The sequence below is a fragment of the Phaseolus vulgaris genome, chromosome 8 (assembly GCF_051622355.1).
Source record: "Phaseolus vulgaris cultivar YP4 chromosome 8, ASM5162235v1, whole genome shotgun sequence".
Taxonomy (NCBI): Eukaryota; Viridiplantae; Streptophyta; class Magnoliopsida; order Fabales; family Fabaceae; genus Phaseolus; species Phaseolus vulgaris.
In genome coordinates, this window is record NC_143505.1 from 8111154 (window position 1) to 8133414 (window position 22261).

The 22261-nt window shown below is 31.8% G+C and overlaps 3 protein-coding genes across 7 annotated transcripts; 1 reads left to right on the forward strand and 2 right to left on the reverse strand.

The window, feature by feature from the left end:
• Nucleotides 1-7066: 7066 nt before the first annotated feature.
• LOC137825657 (mannan endo-1,4-beta-mannosidase 6) lies at nt 7067-9816 on the forward strand. Its single transcript, XM_068631383.2, has 6 exons — nt 7067-7319; nt 7402-7675; nt 7981-8175; nt 8443-8565; nt 8754-8965; nt 9274-9816. The coding sequence occupies exons 1-6, from the start codon at nt 7168-7170 to the stop codon at nt 9704-9706; spliced, it is 1389 nt and encodes a 462-aa protein (XP_068487484.1). The 5' UTR covers nt 7067-7167; the 3' UTR covers nt 9707-9816.
• An 87-nt stretch (nt 9817-9903) lies between these two features.
• LOC137825655 (serine/threonine-protein kinase STN8, chloroplastic) lies at nt 9904-14805 on the reverse strand. 5 transcript variants are annotated; one of them, XR_016515088.1, is made up of 5 exons: nt 14074-14805; nt 12853-13026; nt 12099-12520; nt 11264-11635; nt 9904-10583 (listed from the first exon to the last, which is right to left on the reverse strand). XR_016515088.1 is itself a non-coding variant. In XM_068631380.2 (5 exons), exons 1-4 carry the CDS (start codon nt 14647-14649, stop codon nt 11294-11296), a joined length of 1497 nt encoding a protein of 498 aa, XP_068487481.2. In that variant the 5' UTR covers nt 14650-14805; the 3' UTR covers nt 9904-10583; nt 11264-11293. The 5 variants fall into 5 exon arrangements, 3 of the variants coding, with proteins under 3 accessions (XP_068487481.2, XP_068487480.2, XP_090150517.1); XM_068631380.2 differs by having other exon boundaries at nt 12099-12503; XM_068631379.2 differs by having other exon boundaries at nt 9904-10689; nt 12099-12503.
• Nucleotides 14806-16089: 1284 nt separating this feature from the next.
• Nucleotides 16090-21840, reverse strand: LOC137826979 (serine/threonine-protein kinase AtPK2/AtPK19). The gene is made up of 8 exons (XM_068633149.1): nt 21513-21840; nt 20817-21095; nt 19336-20267; nt 19061-19143; nt 18847-18967; nt 18579-18752; nt 17258-17365; nt 16090-16659 (listed from the first exon to the last, which is right to left on the reverse strand). The coding sequence occupies exons 3-8, from the start codon at nt 19975-19977 to the stop codon at nt 16360-16362; spliced, it is 1428 nt and encodes a 475-aa protein (XP_068489250.1). The 5' UTR covers nt 19978-20267; nt 20817-21095; nt 21513-21840; the 3' UTR covers nt 16090-16359.
• Nucleotides 21841-22261: the final 421 nt, after the last annotated feature.

A 22261-nucleotide genomic window follows, 5' to 3' on the forward strand; every position in this document is an offset into this window, starting at 1 on the left:
ATATTATATATTATTATGATTATTATTTATAATTATTATTTATGTTATCAACATTATTAATAACATTAATATTATTAATATTATTTTTATTATTATTAAAATTATTATTATTATTAGTTTTATAAATTTTAATAGTATGTATTAGTTATGATTATTATTTATTATTATTGTTTATGAATATTAGGTATGATTTTATAATTATTCATATTATAATAATATTTTTTAATATTTTGTACATAATTATTATGATTAATATTATTTTTATTATTAAAACTTTTAAAACTTTTAAAATTATTAAAATTATTTATATTCTAATAAAAATATTTATATTAGTAATTAGTAATAATATTGGATTTATTTTAGATATAGGTTTGTAGGTAAAATTTGTAGATAATGTAAAATTTATCTACAGATAAAGATCCATGGATAATAATCCGTAAGTAAAGCTGAATTTATCTACGGATTCAGATTCATGGATAATATCCGGAGGTAATACTAAATTGACCTACAGATTCATATCAATGGATAATATACGGAGATAATACTCAATTAACCTACGAATTCAGGTTTATGGATAAAAATTCATCAATAAATCTGATTTTTTATAAAAAAAATTATAAACCACACTAAATATACTTATTATATATAAAAGATTTATAATACAAATTTTCTAAAATAAGTTTTGCATTTTTTCTTTTACTTTTGGGTATGTGTGGTGATATATTTATACTATTATACATTTTTATGTAAAAAAATAATTTTCATAATCGCATAACAATCATAAATAAGAGATAATGTAGTACGATAAGAATAGAGTACTATACTTTGATATAAAATTAAAATGAGAAACACATAAATATATAATAAATTATTAATTTTATATACATTTACTTTCTATTATATGTAATATTTGCAAGAGTGGATAGTCTTAAAAAAAAGTATATTGACTTCAAATATTAATATTTATCATATTTTTATTACATAAACGTTTACTGAATTGTTTTATTATTTCAATCTTAATAAATAATTCATGATTATTTCTTTTATACTTTTAGAATTTTAAAGAATCTTAGTTCTTAAATAGGTGTTAGGAAACTTTATTGAATCTAGTCGATGTGGGATCTCTAGAGATATCTATCCTAACGAGTGTTTGTTGGGCCTATCGTGTCACCCGTTATCGGACCACCCATAATATGTTGTCCCACGCACGAGCTCTCACTCTTGGCGTGAGGGGTGTGTGTTGGAGATATTACATCGACTAGAGATGATAATATTTCATTATATATAAGTGGGTGCAAATCTCACCCGATGAGCCAGTTGTTAAGTCAGGTTTAAAGTCCACTTTGTAATCATCCTATCTCTCATAAATGATTTTCCAAACAAGTTTATAATTATGAAAATATCAATGATGCTATATTAGAAGTAATTACAAAACTAAATAATTAAATTTTAAACAAGAAGATTTAGAAATTTCAATTTTTCTTAATATCATTAAAGTTATATTTAATGTTCTCTTTTGTACAATTAATCTCTTTATATGAAACTTGTTATAGGTTTTATATCTGAATTCAACAATCAAAAGATCACCTTAAAAGGGACTACAACTTTAAGGCATATAGTTACATTCTTCCAAAATTGACTATCTAATACCTCATTCTCAATTTTTTTTTCCTCTTGTGAAGTTCCAAGACTTCCTTATTTTATAGTCTTCAAAGTTAAATAATTTCATCGACACTTTTAACTCATGAAAACAAGCTAGAGTCAACTAAGTTGTGACAAATATAATCATACCATACTTTATTAACTTTCTTCTTTTTTTGTAAACTTGTTCATCATGTTGATTAACATTGATCTACCATAAATGTAGGTGGTGATTTTTCTTCCATTCTTGATAGTAGGTTGATGGAAAATATTTTTCAAAATCTTCAAAGATCAAATCAATGCAAAGGAAAACATACGAGGTCCAGTACAAATGCTCTCATTTTTGCATCAATAGTTCTCTAGCCACATTAAAACTTGCACCATTATTAGTAATTACTTATACTACATTATCCTCTCCAACTAATTTCAGAACATTATCCAACATCTTGAATACTTTATCTATAATTTTTTAAATGTTATCCATATCAAATGAATAAAGAGACATAATCTCTTTAAGATTGTTCAATAATTGTGTAGAAAAATTAAGCATCTTAAACTTTAAAATTTTCTTTATTCCCTTTTTGCTACAATTAAATTAAAGTATCTTCAACATTATCACTACATTTTTCCTTTCCTTTGTTTTTAAACATATACTTCTAGTATTTGTATTCATCCATTCACTTTATTCATCAACAATTTCTTTAATTTTGTTTAATATTTCTTTTCATTGATACCTCCTTAACCTTTCAGACAATTTTCATCATTACAATTCTAACTTCTTTTAACTCTAAAGTAGAATGCTCAAAATCATATCTATTACAAACAAGATGATGCTTGAATATGGCAATTCCTCCATTGAACAACTTAGAGTAATAATTACATTTAATTATTTTTTTTCATTATCCTCAACATCTACATCATTTTTCCGCCCTACATAGTCTAATTTCTTGTAAATTTTTTTACTTTTAGGTGTAAACAGAAGCAATGATACATCTATACTTACATTAAAAGAATTTGAAATAGTCTTACTTCTAAACATTTTCAAATTTCAACAACTAAACATGAAGAAAAAAGTGAGATAAAATTAAAAAAGTAAAAATTATATCATTCAAATCTTTATTGTGGGATCTAAAATGAAACATCAATTTAGTATCCAAATAAGAAATGTGATGTGATTATGGAAGGAAGATGAAATGTGGTGCAATTGTGAAACACTACAAGAAAATCATGAAATAGAAACCAATTTTTAAAGACCAAAATAATTAGTTGCAATAGTAACTAAATTAGAAACCATTTTAGAAACTAAAAAAAAAAAATTGGTTTCTAAACTAGTTTCTATTATTGTTAAATAGTTTCTAAATTGGTATCTAATTAGCAACCAAGGTATGAAAATTATTTAACAATAATAGAAACTGATTTAGAAGCCCAATTTTTTTTTAGTTTCCAAAATGATCTCTAATTTAGTTACTATTTTAACTAATTATTTTGGTCTCTAAAAATTGGTTTCTATTTCATGATTTTTTTGTAGTGAAAGGAAGGTGAAACATGATGAAATGTTGTGGCCAAATCTTGTGGGCAGAATAATGGTGTTAAAAAACATAGCATAGTGTGATGTAGTATTTATATGTGAAACACAAACCCTATCGCGATGTGTTGTTCCTCTATGAAGTGCGAACTCTATCTTGACACTAGGGATGGAAATAGGGCGGGTGTGACTCATCCTCATCCCTAAAGTAAAAATTCATCATAATCCTCATCCCAAAACACAACTGGTATTATTTTTTTGTCTCATACCCATCCCTATCGAGAAACAAGTATATTCGTACTTGTTCCCTTATTGTTTCAAATATTAATTAAATATTTATTTATATAAAGTAAAAATCATAGTAAAGAAAACATGATATTATCAAGTATTTAATGTCAAAATGATACATATTTTATTTTCTGTAATGTCAAATATCAAGAGAAAAATTATAATTATATAAAATATCAAATGAGAGTATCAAATAAAAATTGGATAAATGTCAAATAATTATAGAAAATAGTAAAAAATATCAAATGTATGAACCAAAAATAAGTTACAAAAGTAAGGACCAAAGAAAAATTAATATAAATTTCTAAGTTACCTAATAAATTAAAGGTGTTTTAGTAATTTAAAATGAGAACGAGTATGAGGACGATGATATGTATTGGGACAAGTATAAGGACATGGGTGAGGTGGATATGTACATACTCATCCCCGTTTTTATACCTAATTTAAAAAATTGAGTATTACCCATACCCGTACTCGTACTCAGTTAATGCAAACATTCTTTTGAACATCATAATCTTTAAGACATGCATGGTTTTCAACATTGGAAAATATGAAAATTTTAAGAAAGGAAGAAGAAAATTTACTCGAGGTTACATTACAAATTGACATTATTATTATTTTAAGAAAGAAAAGGTTTAGTAAAAAGGAGGAGAGGGGTTAGAAAGAGAGGATATAGAAGAAGAACTTATATGTTTAAAGGTAAGAAGAGAAATATCACTTTTGTAATTGGAACCCCTTGCTTTTACTAAGCACACCCGTTTCTTGTTTGAAATCTTTAATTTTACGAAACAAGACCCAACTATTATTCCAAACTTTCCATTTATAATCATTTAACCCACAGCCAACTCATATACATCTCTTACACAAATTAACATAAACTAAGTTTAAACATAAATTCCATTTAATTATTATTATTTTCATTTCATTTTACATAATTATATTTAGTCGTATAAACAAATTCTTACAAAATTAATGATTCAAAATAGTTTAATAAGGTTCTAAATATAGGTTATTTTCACCTATAAGAAAACATTTAATGTCTCTCAAAATTTGATACTAATAAGTAAAAATTGACTCTAATTAGTTAATAGTGACAAATTTGCATTGCATGCATAGGAGACTCTAAAACTATAAACAGTAATTCATTAGTTTCTATTTTTAAAAACCAATTTTGAATTAAGTCGATGTTAATTCATCACTAATTTTTAAATTAATTTTTAATTAAAGCAACTTAATGTCAGCTAAACTAACATTAATGTATTTTTATTTTAAAATTTATTTTAAAATCGAGATGTTAAATAAAATATTCTTTTAATAATAATTTAATTTCTATATCAGTTTGATTGATGTTGATGATAAACAAATTCTTTTTTCGTATAACGCCTCAATATTAAAAAATAAAATATAAAAGAAATAGGAAAAAATATAATAGATGAAAGAGATGAGGGTGAATATAGAAAATAAATATGAATGAAGGGGATGAGTAGAACAATGTGGATGAAGAATATATATATAAATGAAGAATTTGAGGGTGGAAGAAAAATAGAAGTGAAGATGAAAGAGATGAGTGTGAATGAAAAAGTTAACTCTATTTGTGTCCAACATTAAATGAACTTTATTAACATCGATTAAATTGATGCTATTAAGACACTGTTAGACGTATTAGCTAAACATACTCTCATTAACTAAATAATTTGAAATTCTTTTAATATTCTAACCGTGAACTATTACTTCATGAATGTTATTTGGTACTTCACGTAGCAACGTTTCATTTATACTAACAATTTAAAGTAAACAAGCAAACAAATAACATAGCTTTTTTTATGGACATGATCAATGTTACAAGATTTTGTTTTATACCGGTTTTAAAAAAATTATATTAATTAACATAACACAAAAAAAAACACATAAATTAAGAAATAATTATAAAAAGGGAAGCAAAACGCAAAAAATATTAGTAAACCTTATAAAACAACTTACAAAATAATAAAAATAGTTAAAATATTTTAAAGAAATACTCAAACTAAGAAATATAAAACAAGTAATTTCTACGATATTTTAAGATGTTCTATTGATTTTATTTAATGAATATTTTAAATTGAATTAGGTATTCAAAGATTCTTATCTCTATAACGTCAAGTAACTTTGAACTATTTTATTTAATAACTTCTTAATTAAATGTCCACTTTTAAATATTTGATTACAAGATATTTATAAGTTTTCAATCGAAATGTGTAAACAATATTTACTGAATGAAAGAATTATAAACATAAATTCAAAAGGTGCATATAGTGTTATGTACAATTTAATAGTGTATATTTTAAGGATGTTTTTTTTCCTATAACCCATTATATTTTAAAAAGACTGTTTTACTCTTTTTAAAAATGATTTTCAAATTATATTTTTTTAAATATTTCCAGAACACATTTTATTATTTTGGATTTATCATTCTAAAAATAAAAAAATATGTTTCAAAAAAATATTTTGGAATAATTTTTTGTCTTTCGAAATATTTATTGCAAAAATACATTTTGTCTACGGTACAGCCCTATTCTAGAATCACTTAAAACTATTAAGGGTAATTTGGCTATTTCGAATAATGTAGGGTGCAAGAAGAAAAATTAGAGGTGTAAGAAGAAACATCCATATTTTAATTTTCTATTTTTAAACGACTTTTATTGTTTTTAATTGTATTCCTAAACTAGATCCTCTTAGCATTATTTGTTTCTCAGAGAAGTGCCAAAATCTTGAAATAGTGTGGAGAAAATTATCTACTTCTAGTGAGCTTGAGTTTTTTTCTTTGAAAGAAATTTCTAGTTGTTAACACCATTATAAGTTAACATGTTTGAGAGGTTTCATAACGAATTCTCTATCCCATAATTTAAATTTTAAATGAATTATAGTTTTTATGTCTAATCTAATTTTATGTCACATTAATAGATTTTTTTTATTTGATCAATAAATTATTATTATTATATATATTTGTGTTTTAATTTTTTTAAAATATTATTATTGTTTTATCAAATGGGTCAGCACACAAGTCTAAACTTACATAAACCATAAGCAAATGAGTTAGATAAGTATTACAAAGAAGAGTGCCAATTTAAACCAACCCTTTTGCATCTCATCTTCAATTCTCTCTTTCCCTTCATCCTTCTCTTCTACTCTACCCCTTCTGAACAAAGAAACATGATCCTCCTCCTCCAAGCATTTATACTTTCAGTAAGAGAGACCATTCTTATCATGAAGTTCTTCCTCAAATGTCTATGATGGATACAGCACAACTAAAATTGCTACAAGGACCTTGTACTAGATTATCCTATGTGTATACTTTTTATCAATGACTTAATATTTAATAATCTTAACATGTTTCCTATAATGCTGTAAGCAACTAGTTCAAATCTAACAAAGCCTTCCTCTGTGTACCAACTCTAATTAGTGGAGGTGTGGAACCCACTTGAACTTACCTTAAGGGGTTGAAGACGTGAAGTTTATGAAACTTTACTCCTACCCTTGAATTACCTTGTCTATCCATTGCTGAACAATGGAATAGAGAATTTTCTTTGCTTTAAAGGTAGAGTAGAAACATCATCAGATTGAACTCCACTTGCACCCTACTCTTCTGTATGTTTGATGAATTTGTATGGAAGAAAGCTAAAGATGTTCACGTATATAATATGATCCAATACACCGTGGCTATGTAACCAAGCTCAATGGAGATATTTGGTGTTCGCATTATTTCTTTGGTACTTTTCTTGGTGCTTACTAAAAATTTAAGTTCCAATGCTTTTGGAGGGAGTATGAAGGATGAGGAAGCACTCATGGAAGGCAACAATGAAATGGAAAATTCTATCTCAAATTATGGGTTTGTGTTTGAAATTCCTTGCATCTTTAGTTGTTGCATCTTTAGTTTACTTGGCACTCACGTCTTGTATATATGTTTATAGAGAAATGAGGGGCGTGAAAGATGATGATTGGCAGATGGTGCAAAAGAAGGGAAACCAATTTGTGGTGAATGACAAACCTTTCTATGTCAATGGATTCAACACATATTGGCTTATGGTATTTGCTGCAGATGAGTCCACCAGAGGAAAGGTCACTGAGGTGTTCAAGCAGGCATCCTCAGTGGGTATGACAGTTTGTAGGACATGGGCCTTCAATGATGGCCAATGGCGTGCCCTACAGAAATCTCCATCAGTTTATGATGAAGAAGTCTTCAAGGTGCTTTTTTACTGTTCTGTTATTCTGTGAAATATTCTACACTAAGTTGGTATTCAGTTTACAGCAACAAATAATATTTTACATATAACCACACAGTATTATCATGTTAACTTGTCCAGTATTATCAGCTACTTGTTACTTCAATTGAAGCATGTTCAATGTGCTAGACCACAACCATTATTAATTGTTTTCTTCTGTAAGCTTTACCATTGAAATCAGAATGCTACAATCAAACTGAGTTACTAGTTATCAGTGTAGGTAACTAGCATTCCTTATGTAATTCCATTTTACTATTGGTTCCTCAGGCCCTGGACTTTGTGGTAAGTGAAGCAAAGAAATACAAAATCAGGCTTATATTATCATTGACTAACAACTGGGAGGCATATGGAGGCAAAGCGCAATATGTGAAATGGGGCAATGCTGCTGGCCTTAACTTGACCTCTGATGATGACTTCTTCTCACATCCAACTCTTAGAAGCTACTACAAGTCCCATGTTAAGGCAAGTTCCTTTAAATAAACAAACTTTTACTACGGTTGCAAAACTGCTGTCTAAGAGCTTTAAAAATCACTGTCTAAGAGCTTTTTGCACTAGTGACCATTGGTTAGTTTCATCTGGACCCTTGAATTGAAGCCTGTTTGTTATATATTGCAACAACTAAAACCACGCTGGAATCCTATCTTGATATGTATGGACTGCTGTTTACTGTGTTATTATTTTTCTTTATGATTATGCTAAGTTGGTTCCAGTACTATTTTCACTGTGCAGACTGTGCTCAATAGAGTTAACACATTCACAAACATCACTTACAAGGAGGATCCAACAATTTTTGCTTGGGAATTGATGAATGAGCCTCGTTGCACCTCAGATCCCACAGGTGACAAGTTACAGGTTTATCCCTTTCTTTTGGCTTCCATATTGTCTTGAGGTATTGATTGAAAAGAAAATATATATACATTTTGTGATGTCATATAATCACATCGCATCGCACTAAACAATTGCATTCTAATAGCAAGTTCTTTCCATGATGTCACATAGTTCCCTAAACTCAACTACTCACTTGAATATGTATTCCATAGGACTGGATTCAAGAAATGGCATTCCAAGTGAAGAAAATTGATCCAAAACACCTAGTAGAGGTTGGACTAGAAGGATTTTATGGCCCATCAACACCTCAGAGAACTCAGTTCAATCCCAATACATATGCTACACAGGTTGGAACTGATTTTATAAGAAACCACCAGGCTCTTGGTGTGGACTTCGCTTCTGTTCATATATATGCTGACTCTTGGTAAGTCTATTCAGAATTGCAATTGTTTTTATTAAAAGATATGAAGTTGTCATAAAACTTACTTATGTCAACCGTTTATGTAAAGAGTTTCTTTTTCACGTTTTGTCAGTATAAAGATTTTTATATTGTCAACCAATAGACTTCTAAGGTAAGGTAATTATTATAAAAGTGGACAAGCTTACCATACATGAAATCCTGTGATTGGATGACAGTTATATTGTTTAGTGTCACAAACACTAATTTGTATTTGTGATCTATTTTGACATACGTATACTACAGTTCTAACTTAATCAATTACCTGATTGAAGGATTTCACAACAAATTGCTGATTCTCATCTCTCATTTATAAAATCATGGATGGAAGCCCATATAGAGGATGCTGAAAAGCATCTTGGAATGCCAGTTGTTTTTGCTGAGTTTGGTGTATCTTCCAAAGACCCTGGCTACAATTCATCATACCGAGATACAGTCATAAGTAGTGTGTACAATACCATCCTAAACTCCACAAAGAAAGGAGGGAGTGGGGCTGGAAGCCTTTTGTGGCAATTTTTTCCTGATGGAACTGATAACATGGATGATGGGTATGCAATTGTTCTCTCAAAATCTCCTTCCACCTCAAGCATCATACAACTTCAATCCACTAGACTTGCTCTGTTCAATTCCTTGTGCAATACTAAATGCAATTGGGGATGTAAGAAGAAAAAGTTGTTGAACAAAATACTCTATCACGATGAACTGTAACACCATATGTGGAAAGTTTCCAATTGTAATGCTGTGGTCGTGTAAAACCATGCATGGATAACTATGTGGTTCACCATATCATTTTGTTATAAACAATGCTTTAATTTGTATGTCGTGCCATTATGGTTATGCAAGGTCATGACCATATTAAACTAGAAGAGTGCTGAAGTATTCTTCGTTGTTTTACAATAAGAATATAAACATATGTACCATTATATGGCAATCAGTAAAATAAATAAGTTAGCATTATAGTATAGGTGTTAAGTACACCGGTTCTCTTTTGGAAAACATAACAAAGTGTAGATTGGAATACAATGAACTACAATTTCGTACAAGAGCACTGGTTTATAGAAGTGTCAAATGAAATTGAATAAACCATAAGTGTCAAATGAAATTGAATAAACCATCCAATCTTGAAAGTAAATATCATGGATAAGTAAAAAAATACTTACTTATCAGAAAAAAAGCAATAGATTGTCTCTTCCTTTAGTTCTATATTGTGTCTACCCATTGACATTACTGGTCATGTCCTGCCAAACTCTGAATATTTACCTCTTGAAGAAAGAAAGCATGAGAAAAAGGCTTGTTAAGCCTTTGTAAACCATTGAGTACTCCTTCCTGATTTTGAATAAGCCATTGATTTTGAGAGTAGATATGTTATATAATATAGACAAACAAATAACAAGGAAGGTATGTATAAAATTAGACCGCCAACATGCTAGGCAGCTATCATAGCTTTTTCCTTTCAGATCTTCTGGAGGTTCTCAGGCTTAAACATAGAAAATATGGAAAAAAATCTGCCAATTCTGCTTGTAAATTTATAAATTAGTTGGCCTTTAGATGGGATGCCATTATATCCATATCGTACGAGCTCCTCCTGAAGAAAACAGACGTTTTGTAATAACATTGCCACCGAGAACTTCAATTAACAGTGATATGGCTTGTACTCATCAGAAGAGCAAAAACAAATAGGTATACTATCCCTGCATGTTATCAGTGTAATCAGAGGCCAATAGAAACCCGTTATCTTAGATTTGACACTACATTTGTTAACAAACATATTTTACTGCACACTTTTTGTTAAGTCATTAGAAAATAGAGAAAAGAAAGTTGTATTCCCTGATTTCAAAAGAACGAACAACAAAGGAGATAGTTCTCTTCATTTTAAGGATTTCTCCTTTCACAAAGAGCAATTGCTTAGTCTATAACTGATACTGATCTCATTATCCCTTCCTTACATCCTACTCCTATCAACTTACTTCAGAACTCCCCTCTAGCTAATTATTACAACTGACACAACTGATTGTCCTAACAACCTTATGGTGCAAAAGGCAACGATATAAAGTTCTAGCTGCTTGTATAATGATCCAAATGCATCTTGTTTAATTAAAGTCAATAGAAATCATTTTTTCCATATGCAAATCTAATTATGTAGTGTACCACTGTACACACATTTTAAGAAGCAAACAAGGGTTTGCAGAAGCTTACTTAAGAGTCAGAAATATTAACCAGGTGAAAAAAAATGAAACAATCACAAAATGGAACACATATACTTACATAGCATTTCTAAGCAGCTCACTTTGTGCTTTAAAAGCTTAGTTTTGAAAGGACTGCGGCGGCCTGATCCCCACCCAGAAGGAAATAAGGATGCCTCAAAGCAGCAGCAGCAGATAAACGTCCTCTTAATTGGGAACCTCTCTTGGAGATAAGCTTTGTTGCCAAGTCCCAACCTCTTCTAGAGTCACTATCAAGAATTTGGAAGTCAGACCTCATGCGAGTAGACGCTCTCCATTTGTTTAAATCATATCCACATGTTCTTATCTCCAAATTGAAGTTCTTCAAAGCAGCTGAAGACCTTAAGGTTGGAATTGCTATTTGTAAGAGTACAATCCCAGCAGAATACATATCAAACAGATCAGGACTGTTTAACTGCAAAAACAAACAGGTAAGAGGATAAATCATGGGATGATCCCTACACATTGAAAAGGTGTGCATACTTGAATGAAACGATTCCTTACAGATTAATTACCAAGTGATGCCAATCATGCCACAATCTGTAAATACTAGCTATCCGAAATCTATAGGAAAATGAATAACTCAGGCTTGGAGCAATTTAGAAATCCCAGTGAAGATGTTTCTAATACAGTAATGCTAGCCACACGTGAATGTGTTATTGATTGAGACATTCATTTGAGGTTGATAACATTCCTAAAGCAGGAGTTCCTTAACTAAATTATACACGATTCAGTGAATATATTGTCCTATATACTGCTTTAACTAAGTTCAATAATTGTTAAAGCCAGTATTATATAATTTTACTAAAACTGACACAATGTCAACCTTAGGGAAGAAACATAATTTTGGCCACATCAAGGAAGTATATAAATAAAACCTGCCACATGACTGGTGAAAGGAAAGCTGCAATTGGCTCTGGTGGAAGACTCGTGGTTTCTTCTGGTAGAACATACAATTCAGGGGGACAGTAGTCACGATCCAAAGGGGTACGATTGGGAACATAATTCTTTCCAATTCTAAGGTCTGTTGCAGCACCAAAATCGATGAGTTTAATCTGCCCCCGTTCGGTAACTACCAAGTTGGCAGGCTTAAGATCCCTATGAACAATTCCAGTGTCGTGAATTTTCTTAAGAGAAGTAATGATCTGTCGCATTATTTGCTTGATGATCAATGCATTTCGTTTTGAAGAGTCTACACCCTGCAAGACACGTCCAAACATGGTAGACTCTAAGTTTGATGGGAAGCTTTGATCAGCCATGTAATCAGCAAGAGAGCGCCTTCCCTGTGATGTGGACAACCCTGCAATTAGTATATGGAATAGTTGGTATATCATAAAGTATGTTTGGAGCATATCAGTATGCATTAAGTTATGCAATCCATTCAAATAAATGAAGGGATAAACTAGAGTCAGAGCTAGTTACTTTTGTACCATATTCATGACAACATTTTGAAATTAAATTCACCATAACAAACCACAGCAAAGCCTGATCCCACCAGGTGGGTAAGCACAGAACGTCATTCAATAATATAACAAAATTGTGACAAAATTCATGAGCTAAGTAATGCACACAGCAGCCTGCATAGGCAACCTATGGCTCTTCATCTACTAAAGGGAATATTTGGTAGAGCACCTCAAACTTCCAAACTAGCCATTTTCCACCTTTTGTGAACTGTGAATTGGCTTTGTCAGCTACAAAACTTCCAAGAAACTTAGCACATGTTTCAGGAGCTGCTCTAGAGAGTCTGTAATTGAACCACTCCTCAAAATCACCAAATTCCTCTGCCCCTTCAATTCCAACCTTTACCTGCACATTCCATCAGTCAGCTCCTGAGTACATTTAACTGGCTTTATGATTATAAACAGAAAAAGAAAAAGAATTACATCATCATATGTAAGTTGAGAGAAGATAAACCAAGTCAGCATACAAGTTTGAATTTACCATCAACATATAAAGATTAAATATTCAAAATCCAGTCTATATATATCTATTTTCCCTTTATTAAAAAGGAGAAATTTCTAAGACAGGGAAAGAAAGAACAGAAGGATCATAATCCTCCAAAACAAAAGAAACATGGGGGTTAATGTGTCTAATATGTAGGACGGATACTGACACAAACATTGAACACATACATGGACACGGATACTTCAAAACACGTGTAATTTCCAAAATGTAGGATATGAAGACACAAATTTATATATTATATCATTATGAATTATATAAATTGACAATCAAGATTTATGTGAAAAAAGTTAGTCAAATATAGAAAAAATAATCTAATTCATCTATCTAAAATCTGGAAAGTGAAAAGAGAATATAATTCATTTAAAGCATTTCATCCCTGGATTTGTAGTTTACTTCTATGATCATAATAGAAACTTATACAATAAATTTATTTTTTTAGAAAATCATTATGTTTGTCCTTTTTTAATTGTGTTGGAATCGTATTAAAAATATTTTTTGAATTAGACATTTCAGCGGTTAGTGTCGTACAAGTGTTATTCGTGTGTTAGTGTCCGACACTGGAACATACACAAATAGGCATGTCCGAGCTTCATGAGTCTAACTCTTCTGCATCAATCATTCAATCCTTTGTAAGATGGAAGACACTATAATTAAATGCACGTCCTGCTTCTAAAAAGAGCAAAACCTTATCCCACTTTTTTCCCCCAAACCCTTAAAACAGAAAAAGCATGCTGCATTATATTAAAGAAACAAAGAGGAACATACGATCGCAGCTGATTCAAAAACAGTAAGTGGGACGCAATGTCAGTAAATCATACCAGTTTAGTTCCAACAATGACCCCATAAGCTAAGGAAGCATGGGAAAATAAACGCATATCTTGAGGCTACCTTTTTAAGAATGACTTTATCCTTAGATTTGGCATCCAACTTTGTGACCTTGCCTCTTCCATTTTTTTGCATCCACTCTTGTACATCCACATTCTTTGGGACCAAAACACCTGAATAAACAATACCAAATGACCCTTCTCCTAGTTTATCTCCAATAAGAAAATCAGTACTCTTGAGATTTCTCCTTCCAAATACACTGTCCAAAACCAGTTGCATAGGGGCCAAAAGGAATGCATCAATGGCGCCGACAAGAACACCCGGCCTTGCAGTTAAATAGGCCCATGTCAGCCCTGCAAGTATCACAAACCCCCACCTCTGCAAGTCTGATAAATCTTCAGTTACATTCTGAAACTTCACTAACAGTGATTGGAAGACAGAAAAGTGGTCCACGTGAAAAGTGGTCTCCAACAAGTCTTTGGGAATGTTACCAAAAACTGCATCGCACTTTCCAGAGCTACTCTTGAAACGGTTTGTTGAGAAGGAAATGGTAATTGGGATGGTGAGTTTGAGAGGAGAGAAGCAGATGGTGCGATTATGTTGAAGTGTTGTTCCGGTTGTAGGAAGCAGAGAAGCCATGACCGTTATTTCCAAACAAGGCAATGCTCTGAGCAATGTTGGTTGGTTGTTTCTCACAAAACAAGAAGCTAGAAATGAATAACGTCAGCGTGCATGGTACCTCTTCGACCATCTGTTTCCTCCTTACTTTATCCACCTTTTCTATTTATTTTCTATGTTCAAAATCACTCCATCCTCATCCAACAAAACCTTACACACAAAAAAATAAGTGTTAATTATGTTTGTGCCCTTACACCATTGATTTTAAATTTTTTCAAAAAAATATATGCAAAAATTAATCTTGTAAGAATTTCTTTTTTCATTTTAGTCCTTAAAAAGCTACAAATTAGTCTTCTAAAAAATATTATTATTATTATTACTAGAAACGAAATCATCCACTAGTCGGTTAAAGTGAAGGAAGGAATATTGGAGTTAAAGGATTAGTTTGAATAATTATTATATTTATTGAAGTTTTTAATTTGAATAAATATCCTACAGTTAATACATATTTTACTGATTGTCATTACTGATAAAAGAAAATATTTTACTGATTCTTCTTAATGCAAATAAAAGTATCAAAACAGAGCCCAAATGTAATTTTGGAAATCGGTACAATCAATCAACGGACGGCTGCTTCTTCCTGCACCTTTTTTTCCATACTTTTACAAATTTATGTGAAAATACATTTTTATCTTTTAAAAAATGTTATGTAATCAGAACACATTTTTTAGTAAAATACATTCTAAATTATGTAATTTAGAATTTATTTTTAAAAAATTCAGAAATTTTTTATGGATTTTATAATTTAAAATGTATTTTTTTTTAAAATACTTCTAAATTATATCAATCAGAAAAAAAAATCATAAATTAACTTTCAAATTATATAATTTAAAATATTTAAGAAAAAGGTCTCGAATTACATAATATAAAATATAATTTATATTATGAATTAACTAATTAAGCACTGGATTGTGGATTACACAATTCAGAATATACTGAAAACTCACCTCCATATCAAAATCTTTAAATATTTTAACTTTTTTACATAAATATATTTTTGAAATTATAAAATTTATAGGGTGATGCAGGAACAATGGAGGTGTAGGAAGAAGCAGCCTCAACGGATACAAATTAGTAAAAGGCCAAACACGACCACCACTAGATTATTAAAAATAAAACCAATTAGTGTAATTGTGCAGTTAAATTAATAGTTTCGAAACTTAATTTATCATTGCTATTTATATAAACTAATAGATCCTGAAACTTTACAATGACCATGAATATATACGAAGGGTAAAGCAACTTCTTTACTGCGATTCTAGTTCATACTCCAGTAGGTGTTGAAACATAAAGAAGTACATAACCTTGGTGTTGGCAAAAATTACTTTCAGCACCCTTAAACTCCCATGGCAGATAATGCTAAGCGCAGTATTTTATGTCCCTAGGGGAAGAGACCATGCATGGTATCAACTGTAAAAAAGGCAATTTATTTCCTCCAGAAATGACAGCTCAATACAATTGTGGAGCCGCAAGGAACATAAATAAGTTACTGAACTCACAACCTGCAGAGTTCACACAAGTCCTAGGGGGCACAAGAAATTGTTTAGTGTTGGCAATTGTGACAGTTTATCACTCACTGTTCGCGCATCAAAATACAAACAACTACCAAATGAGAAGGAAAGACAGTAGTATGAAAACATGAATAAGTAAAAGGCGTTACAAGTAGTGCATTTAGTAAGCAGGGCTATTCCTCTGAAGAAAAGAGGGCGCAGGCCTCACATAAGAGAAGTCCTTAAAGGGGTTTCCACCATTTGGGCTGGCAGCTGGAGAGTCCTCAAGAGGCATATCAGTCCACCGCTTCTCAAAGTTGGCAACACAGTGCGTACCAGCTACCTCTGGCCTAAAGCTTGGCTGGATTTCTCGTACTTCCAACTTTCTCCAATTGATTGGTTTAAACCACTTGTGTCCTTTAATTTCCTCAACCCCCCGGGGTCCAAAACCTAAGCGCTTCGTTGCTTCCTTCTGTAGCAGCTGTAACAGGGATAATCGTCTTAATACATGTTACAACTTCTGCCTACTAGTAAATTAGCTATAGTAGAAAAGCTCAATAGAATGCGAATCAAGGAATTGAAATCTCTACCAAAGAAGAAAAATTATGAATTTCTACAGCATTTTAAGAAAAGATTAATTCATCTTTTTCAGATGTGATTCAAACTCGATCCTTTTAAAGTCAAAGAAAAAAAAAAGCATGACAATAGATGCATTGCTGATCGTGCCCCAAAGAAAATTAACACTAATTATATTAATAACCTTCAATTTAGGGCACTTAATAATCTCATAGGTATTTGTACCGCCATATTTTATTTGCTCCGGTACATGTTAGTTTGGTAGATTCAACAACTACATTGGAAATTAAGTCCTTTTCCGGACCAATGTCCCTCAAGACTTCAAGCTTTGTAAGTATAGAAAGCCAGTTTAAAATATAGCAAGCCTATATTCACAACAGTAATTTAAGACGTAAAGGTGAAGTAGAGCACAATTGCACCAAATAATCATATAAGATATAGATTATGATGATGAACTGTTGCAGAATAATGAAAATAAATATTTTGTGTGGACTAGTGATTACCGCTTTCAATAGTGAATGTGCTTCACTTGACAAAAATGCTGGCAGCTTCATCTTGTCTTTAACTATCTTATTCTGAATTTTGTCACGGCTCCCACCACAGAAAGGCGGCTGCAGAGGTGAGACAACATCAACAAACATTTAGCAACTCCAAAAGGCCTTGCAGTTATTTAGTTCCCGAGCCATTCCAGCTAACAAGTATATAGTATTACAATTTACAATAACAAAAATAATGAATCAAATAATATATGTGCCATGTTGTCCAAAAAAATCCCAAAATTGACATTTTCTCTTTTTAACTTGAGGAAAGAATTAAATTTCCTGCAAGCCAAAAAACAAATAAAGTTGACTAACTTGCTTAAAAGAAACAAAACTGAGTGCACTTTGAAACTCGAATAACAAGCAAGCAACCATGGTGCTTCAGTAGACTCAGCTCTAAGCTTGAAAGTACTTCAATTAAATTCAATAAATTGAATATTTCTACACCCAAAGTTCAAAGATAAGAACATTGTCTTACTCAATAAAAAATATTTTAGCAATAAACAATCAATTAAGAAGGTATACTATCATCCTAAGAGCAATTAAACATTTAATTTAATAAATCATACAATCATAACTCTGCAAGAACTGACACAAAACACGTAAGAACTTTAATTGAATTCTATAAATTGAATATTTATACACTTAAGTTTTAAGATAAGAACATTGTCTTACAGAATAAAAAATATTTGAACATTTTACAATCAATTAAGAAGCTACATTATCATCCTATGGCCAATTAAACAATTAATAAATCATGCAATTATAACTCAACAAGAACTGACAGAACAGGACAACTTGAACAAACCACATTTATGCTGGCTAGAGTTGTTATACAAAAAAAACACCTTTGGAAAGAAAGAAAAAAAAATACTGACATGTAAATGAGAATTAGGGCTAGTTTTTGGTATCAAACAGCCAACAATAGTTTAATATCTTCCAAAACAGGTCCAAACATGTAGCTTTCAAAGAAGGTACTTGTTTTAGACAAGTTTGCTTGCACCCTAAGGCAGCTAGGACACAATAAGGAAATAACATCAAACACAGTAAGAGTGTATTATTGAGCCATGATTAGGTAGTGTTTGATGCAAGTATAAGTTTGACACAGACGTCACTCCTCTTAAACCCCATGATTCAAAATTTAGAGCCAAGTAAATTTACTAAGTGGGATATTTCCTCAATTAGTACGCCTACAGGCCCTCATACCCCAAAAAAAAGATCATCTACCTACAAAGATCCAACAGAAAAACCAGCCTTACAAAGTAAGAAGGAAAGAAATGCAAACCTTTCCAGTAAGCATCTCAAACAGTAGAACACCTACGCTCCACCAATCAGCAGCCTTATCATGGCCTTTGCCAAGAATAATTTCAGGTGCCATGTACTCTAATGTACCACACATCGAATTTGATCTTGTACTCTCTTCAAATTGTTTTGCTAAACCAAAATCAGTCAACATAACCTAGTAGATCAAAAAATAAATAACTGTTCAGTTATTACAGGTATGAAAGCAAGGTTTAAAGTCACTATGAAAAAATATGAGGAGGACATAGTACATGGCCATCAGCGTCCAGTAGAATATTTTCAGGCTTTAGATCCCTGTGCATTATTCCATTTGAATGGAGATGAGAAACTGCAGAAACAATCTCAGCAGTGTATATGCGTGCTAGATCCTCTCTGAACAGTGGACGAAAAATAGAACCACAAATTAATCCTGCAAATTAAAAACAGGGAAACAAAAGAAACAAAAAATCTCAAAGATAAACTCACCTGAAAAGGCCTTGGTGATAAAGCTGGAAGAAGAGATGGCCCCCGTTTACAAAATCAAGCACAAGATACAGTCTGTATTTTGTCTGAAGAGCGTATTATAGATAGAACAACAGTTAACATTTTACCAACAAAGAAGACAATTCTGGATATAACGTACTTCAAAATATATCCAAAACTTGAACTAACAAAATATTCATTTAGATTTTGTGTAACATACACAATGATAGTAAAAGCAGAAAGTAGTTTAAGGGGTATGCCATTTCGAAATTAAGTACCTGAAAAGAGTATCTGAGTTGAACAACAAAAGGGTGTTCTAACTTTGTCCAAATATCCCTCTCAGCTTTCATGTATTCAGTATGGTTCTTCTCCATAATCTTGTCCTTCCGCATAACCTTCATAGCATATATTTCTGAAGTACCCTTTTTCCTCACCTGATATACTTTAGCAAATGCACCCTGCCCCACAACCTTCAAAATCTCAAAATCTTCAATGCCCACTCCTTGGCTTTTCATGAGATTCCCGTCTTCATCTTTCAAAGACTCTTCAACAAAGGAAGATTCTTTGATGTCCTTAATGGCCTCTCCATCAACATAATCCACTAGTTCCAAGGAATCCTCAGTCTCATGTATGGTGAGTTTGCTAAGCTTAAGTGATTGACTAACACACGATGAAGGGCCAACCAGAGAATGAGATCGGGTGTAAATGACTGGTGGGTCATCATAAACCAGCTCATTCACTTCTTCTACAGATTCACCAGTGTTGTTCAAATCTACAGTAACTGGGCCAAAGACATCAGAGAAATCTAGCTCAATATGCTCTGTGTTAACAGTATCAGGAAGGTTTGCAGGAAAGAGTAAATGAGCCTGTGACGGTTTGTAACCGCCCTTTGTAAAACCAGAAAACTGAGAGGAAACCATTTCTCACCGCTCAGAAATCAGGGATCTAAATATGCTGCTGCTGATGATGACTAAACTAAAAAAGACTATAGATGAACCACCCCGAAGTTTCCCAAAACCCCCACCGCAGTTGGACTCCTGTCAATGGCCTGAATCAAGAGAAAGTTGATGTAGGCAAATGGAGTTCCCAAAAACTTAGGCAGCAAGAAGAGCAAAACCCAGCAGAGGAGGTCGTTGTTCTTGTTTCCCGCGACACAGGAAACGAAGTATGCTCCAGTGGTTGCTGAACTCATGAAGATCCAATTGACAATCTGCGATTCAATTCACCCAAAAATAGAACAAAAACGAAAAAAAGCCAAGTTACAATCATAATTTATGCCACTAATAGAGGATGAACTTCAAAATATTCCACAATATTTATTTAGTTACCAATACCAAACCTAAATACATAATCACAACATACTCCACAAACAGCACTGTCATAAATTACACATCACAATTCACAACGCCTAAAGAGGACGAATTCGAATTCCAAAACGTTGTAACATCAGAAAGGAAAAACAAGAAAACAATAGCTTTTTCGTCATCCAACAAATATACTTAGAATTAAATAACTGAAATCGACATAAACGGCAGTGGACAGCGAGATCTAACGGAAAGATGCGAACCACTGAATCACGATTCCGTTACAAAGCGCGAAACTAGTTTAGGGTTCAACGGAGAAGAGAATTAACAAACGGAATTGAAATTGAAGGAAATCGAAACGATGAAATCAAAATTAAAAACAAAACAATAATTTCAAGAACGAGAGAGAGAGAGAGAGAGAGAGAGAGAGAGAGAGAGTGAGAGAGAGTCATTACCAGGGAAGGGAATTGGGAAGGGACAGTGAAAGGAATGCGATGTTTTCAGGAATATTTGATTCCGCGGAGAGAGGAACTCGCGTCGCCACTTATAGCTTCTTTGATGGATTTATGGTTCTCTTTCTTTTGCTCTTCAACACGTGGCGATACGTGAGTGGTAGTTTATCGTATCTCAGGGATGCGAATATGCTGTTCCGTTAACTATTTTTGGGCTCAGAATTTGGAGTGAGGCCCACTTGTTCTAAATAGGCTTCAGGATACTACTTCACCCATATGACACTACAATACAAAACGCTCATAATAAATATGCAAATTTAAAAGTTCAGGTTTTCATTTAAATTTTTACAATAATTATTATTGAAGTCAGTAAAATAAACGTATATGGTAAAAATTGACAGTGTAAAATTCTAATTCGATATACACTTTTTTTCTCGCTATATTATAATTAATATTCATAATAACGAAACAGTTTTAAGCGTTTGTATTAACAAGTAACACAGTAAATAAATGTAAGTAACATAATTTACAGTTTTTATTTATATTGGGTTACCACCAATGTGTGGGTTAAATTTATTATTATTGATCAGATATGTGATTGATGCAAAATTTGAAACCATAGTTTCCAAAAACAGAGCATGCATTGAATAGCACACAATGAATAAATGAATGAACATTTAAAGAATTAAAAATTATTACCTTTTTAAGTGAAACCGAAATTCTCCTCTCCTCTGCTACAGTCTTCTGAGTCTTTGGAGGAGAATTTGAGAGAAATGAATGGGGATTTGGGTTGAGAGTGTTGGAAATGGAATGAAAGAGATTCACTGTGTCATCCTCTTCCTTTCTACAACACCCAACACCTGGGATTTGCGTTACATGGAGGAGCCTCGTGTCACTCTGAACAAAGCCTCGTGCCAAGAATGAATGGATGGTGGAAGAAAAACAGAAGAATTATTCAGAAACATGGACTATTGGGCCCTACACAAACCAATTTGAATTCGAGAACCACAAAAAAACACGACTACGCAAGAAAAAATAAACTCAACCGAATAATTATATTAAAAAGTCTTTGTTTGCATCCAATTATCTACTTTGCATGAGGAAGGGAAAAAGTGGATATACAAGACTCTTTTATAAAAGATCTAATTATTTTTTGCATTAAGAGTATGTTTCTATGATCAAATTGATTAAAACTAATTCTTTAAAAAAATATAAATAATGGAAGTGAGTTTTATTTGTTATTCTAGAGCTATGATGTCGACACTTCTCTTAAATGATGTGTCCGTGTCGGACACACATATCGATGTCGACATTTTTACGAAACTCAACTACACTTATCGATGAAGTGTTCAATTCAAAAAATATTTGTTGGATTTTTGAGAATTCTTGCACGGTTTTAACACAATTTTAAAAAGGATAAATACAATAATTTTTTAAAACTCAAAATT

What these genes read in the sequence shown, in the direction of transcription:
- LOC137825657 (XM_068631383.2), top strand. Translation starts at nt 7,168, where the DNA reads ATGGAGATATTTGGTGTTCGCATTATTTCTTTGGTACTTTTCTTGGTG. An exon ending in ATGATGAAGAAGTCTTCAAG is followed by an intron (nt 7,676 to 7,980) that starts GTGCTTTTTTAC and finishes TTGGTTCCTCAG; the next exon opens with GCCCTGGACTTTGTGGTAAG. An exon ending in CATATATATGCTGACTCTTG is followed by an intron (nt 8,966 to 9,273) that starts GTAAGTCTATTC and finishes ACCTGATTGAAG; the next exon opens with GATTTCACAACAAATTGCTG.
- LOC137825655 (XM_068631380.2), bottom strand. Translation starts at nt 14,649, where the DNA reads ATGGCTTCTCTGCTTCCTACAACCGGAACAACACTTCAACATAATCGC. An exon ending in GGCTAGTTTGGAAGTTTGAG is followed by an intron (nt 12,504 to 12,852) that starts GTGCTCTACCAA and finishes TCCACATCACAG; the next exon opens with GGAAGGCGCTCTCTTGCTGA. An exon ending in TTTCACCAGTCATGTGGCAG is followed by an intron (nt 11,636 to 12,098) that starts GTTTTATTTATA and finishes TTGTTTTTGCAG; the next exon opens with TTAAACAGTCCTGATCTGTT.
- LOC137826979 (XM_068633149.1), bottom strand. Translation starts at nt 19,977, where the DNA reads ATGGTTTCCTCTCAGTTTTCTGGTTTTACAAAGGGCGGTTACAAACCG. An exon ending in AACTCAGATACTCTTTTCAG is followed by an intron (nt 19,144 to 19,335) that starts GTACTTAATTTC and finishes TACGCTCTTCAG; the next exon opens with ACAAAATACAGACTGTATCT. An exon ending in CACATTCACTATTGAAAGCG is followed by an intron (nt 16,660 to 17,257) that starts GTAATCACTAGT and finishes TCCCTGTTACAG; the next exon opens with CTGCTACAGAAGGAAGCAAC.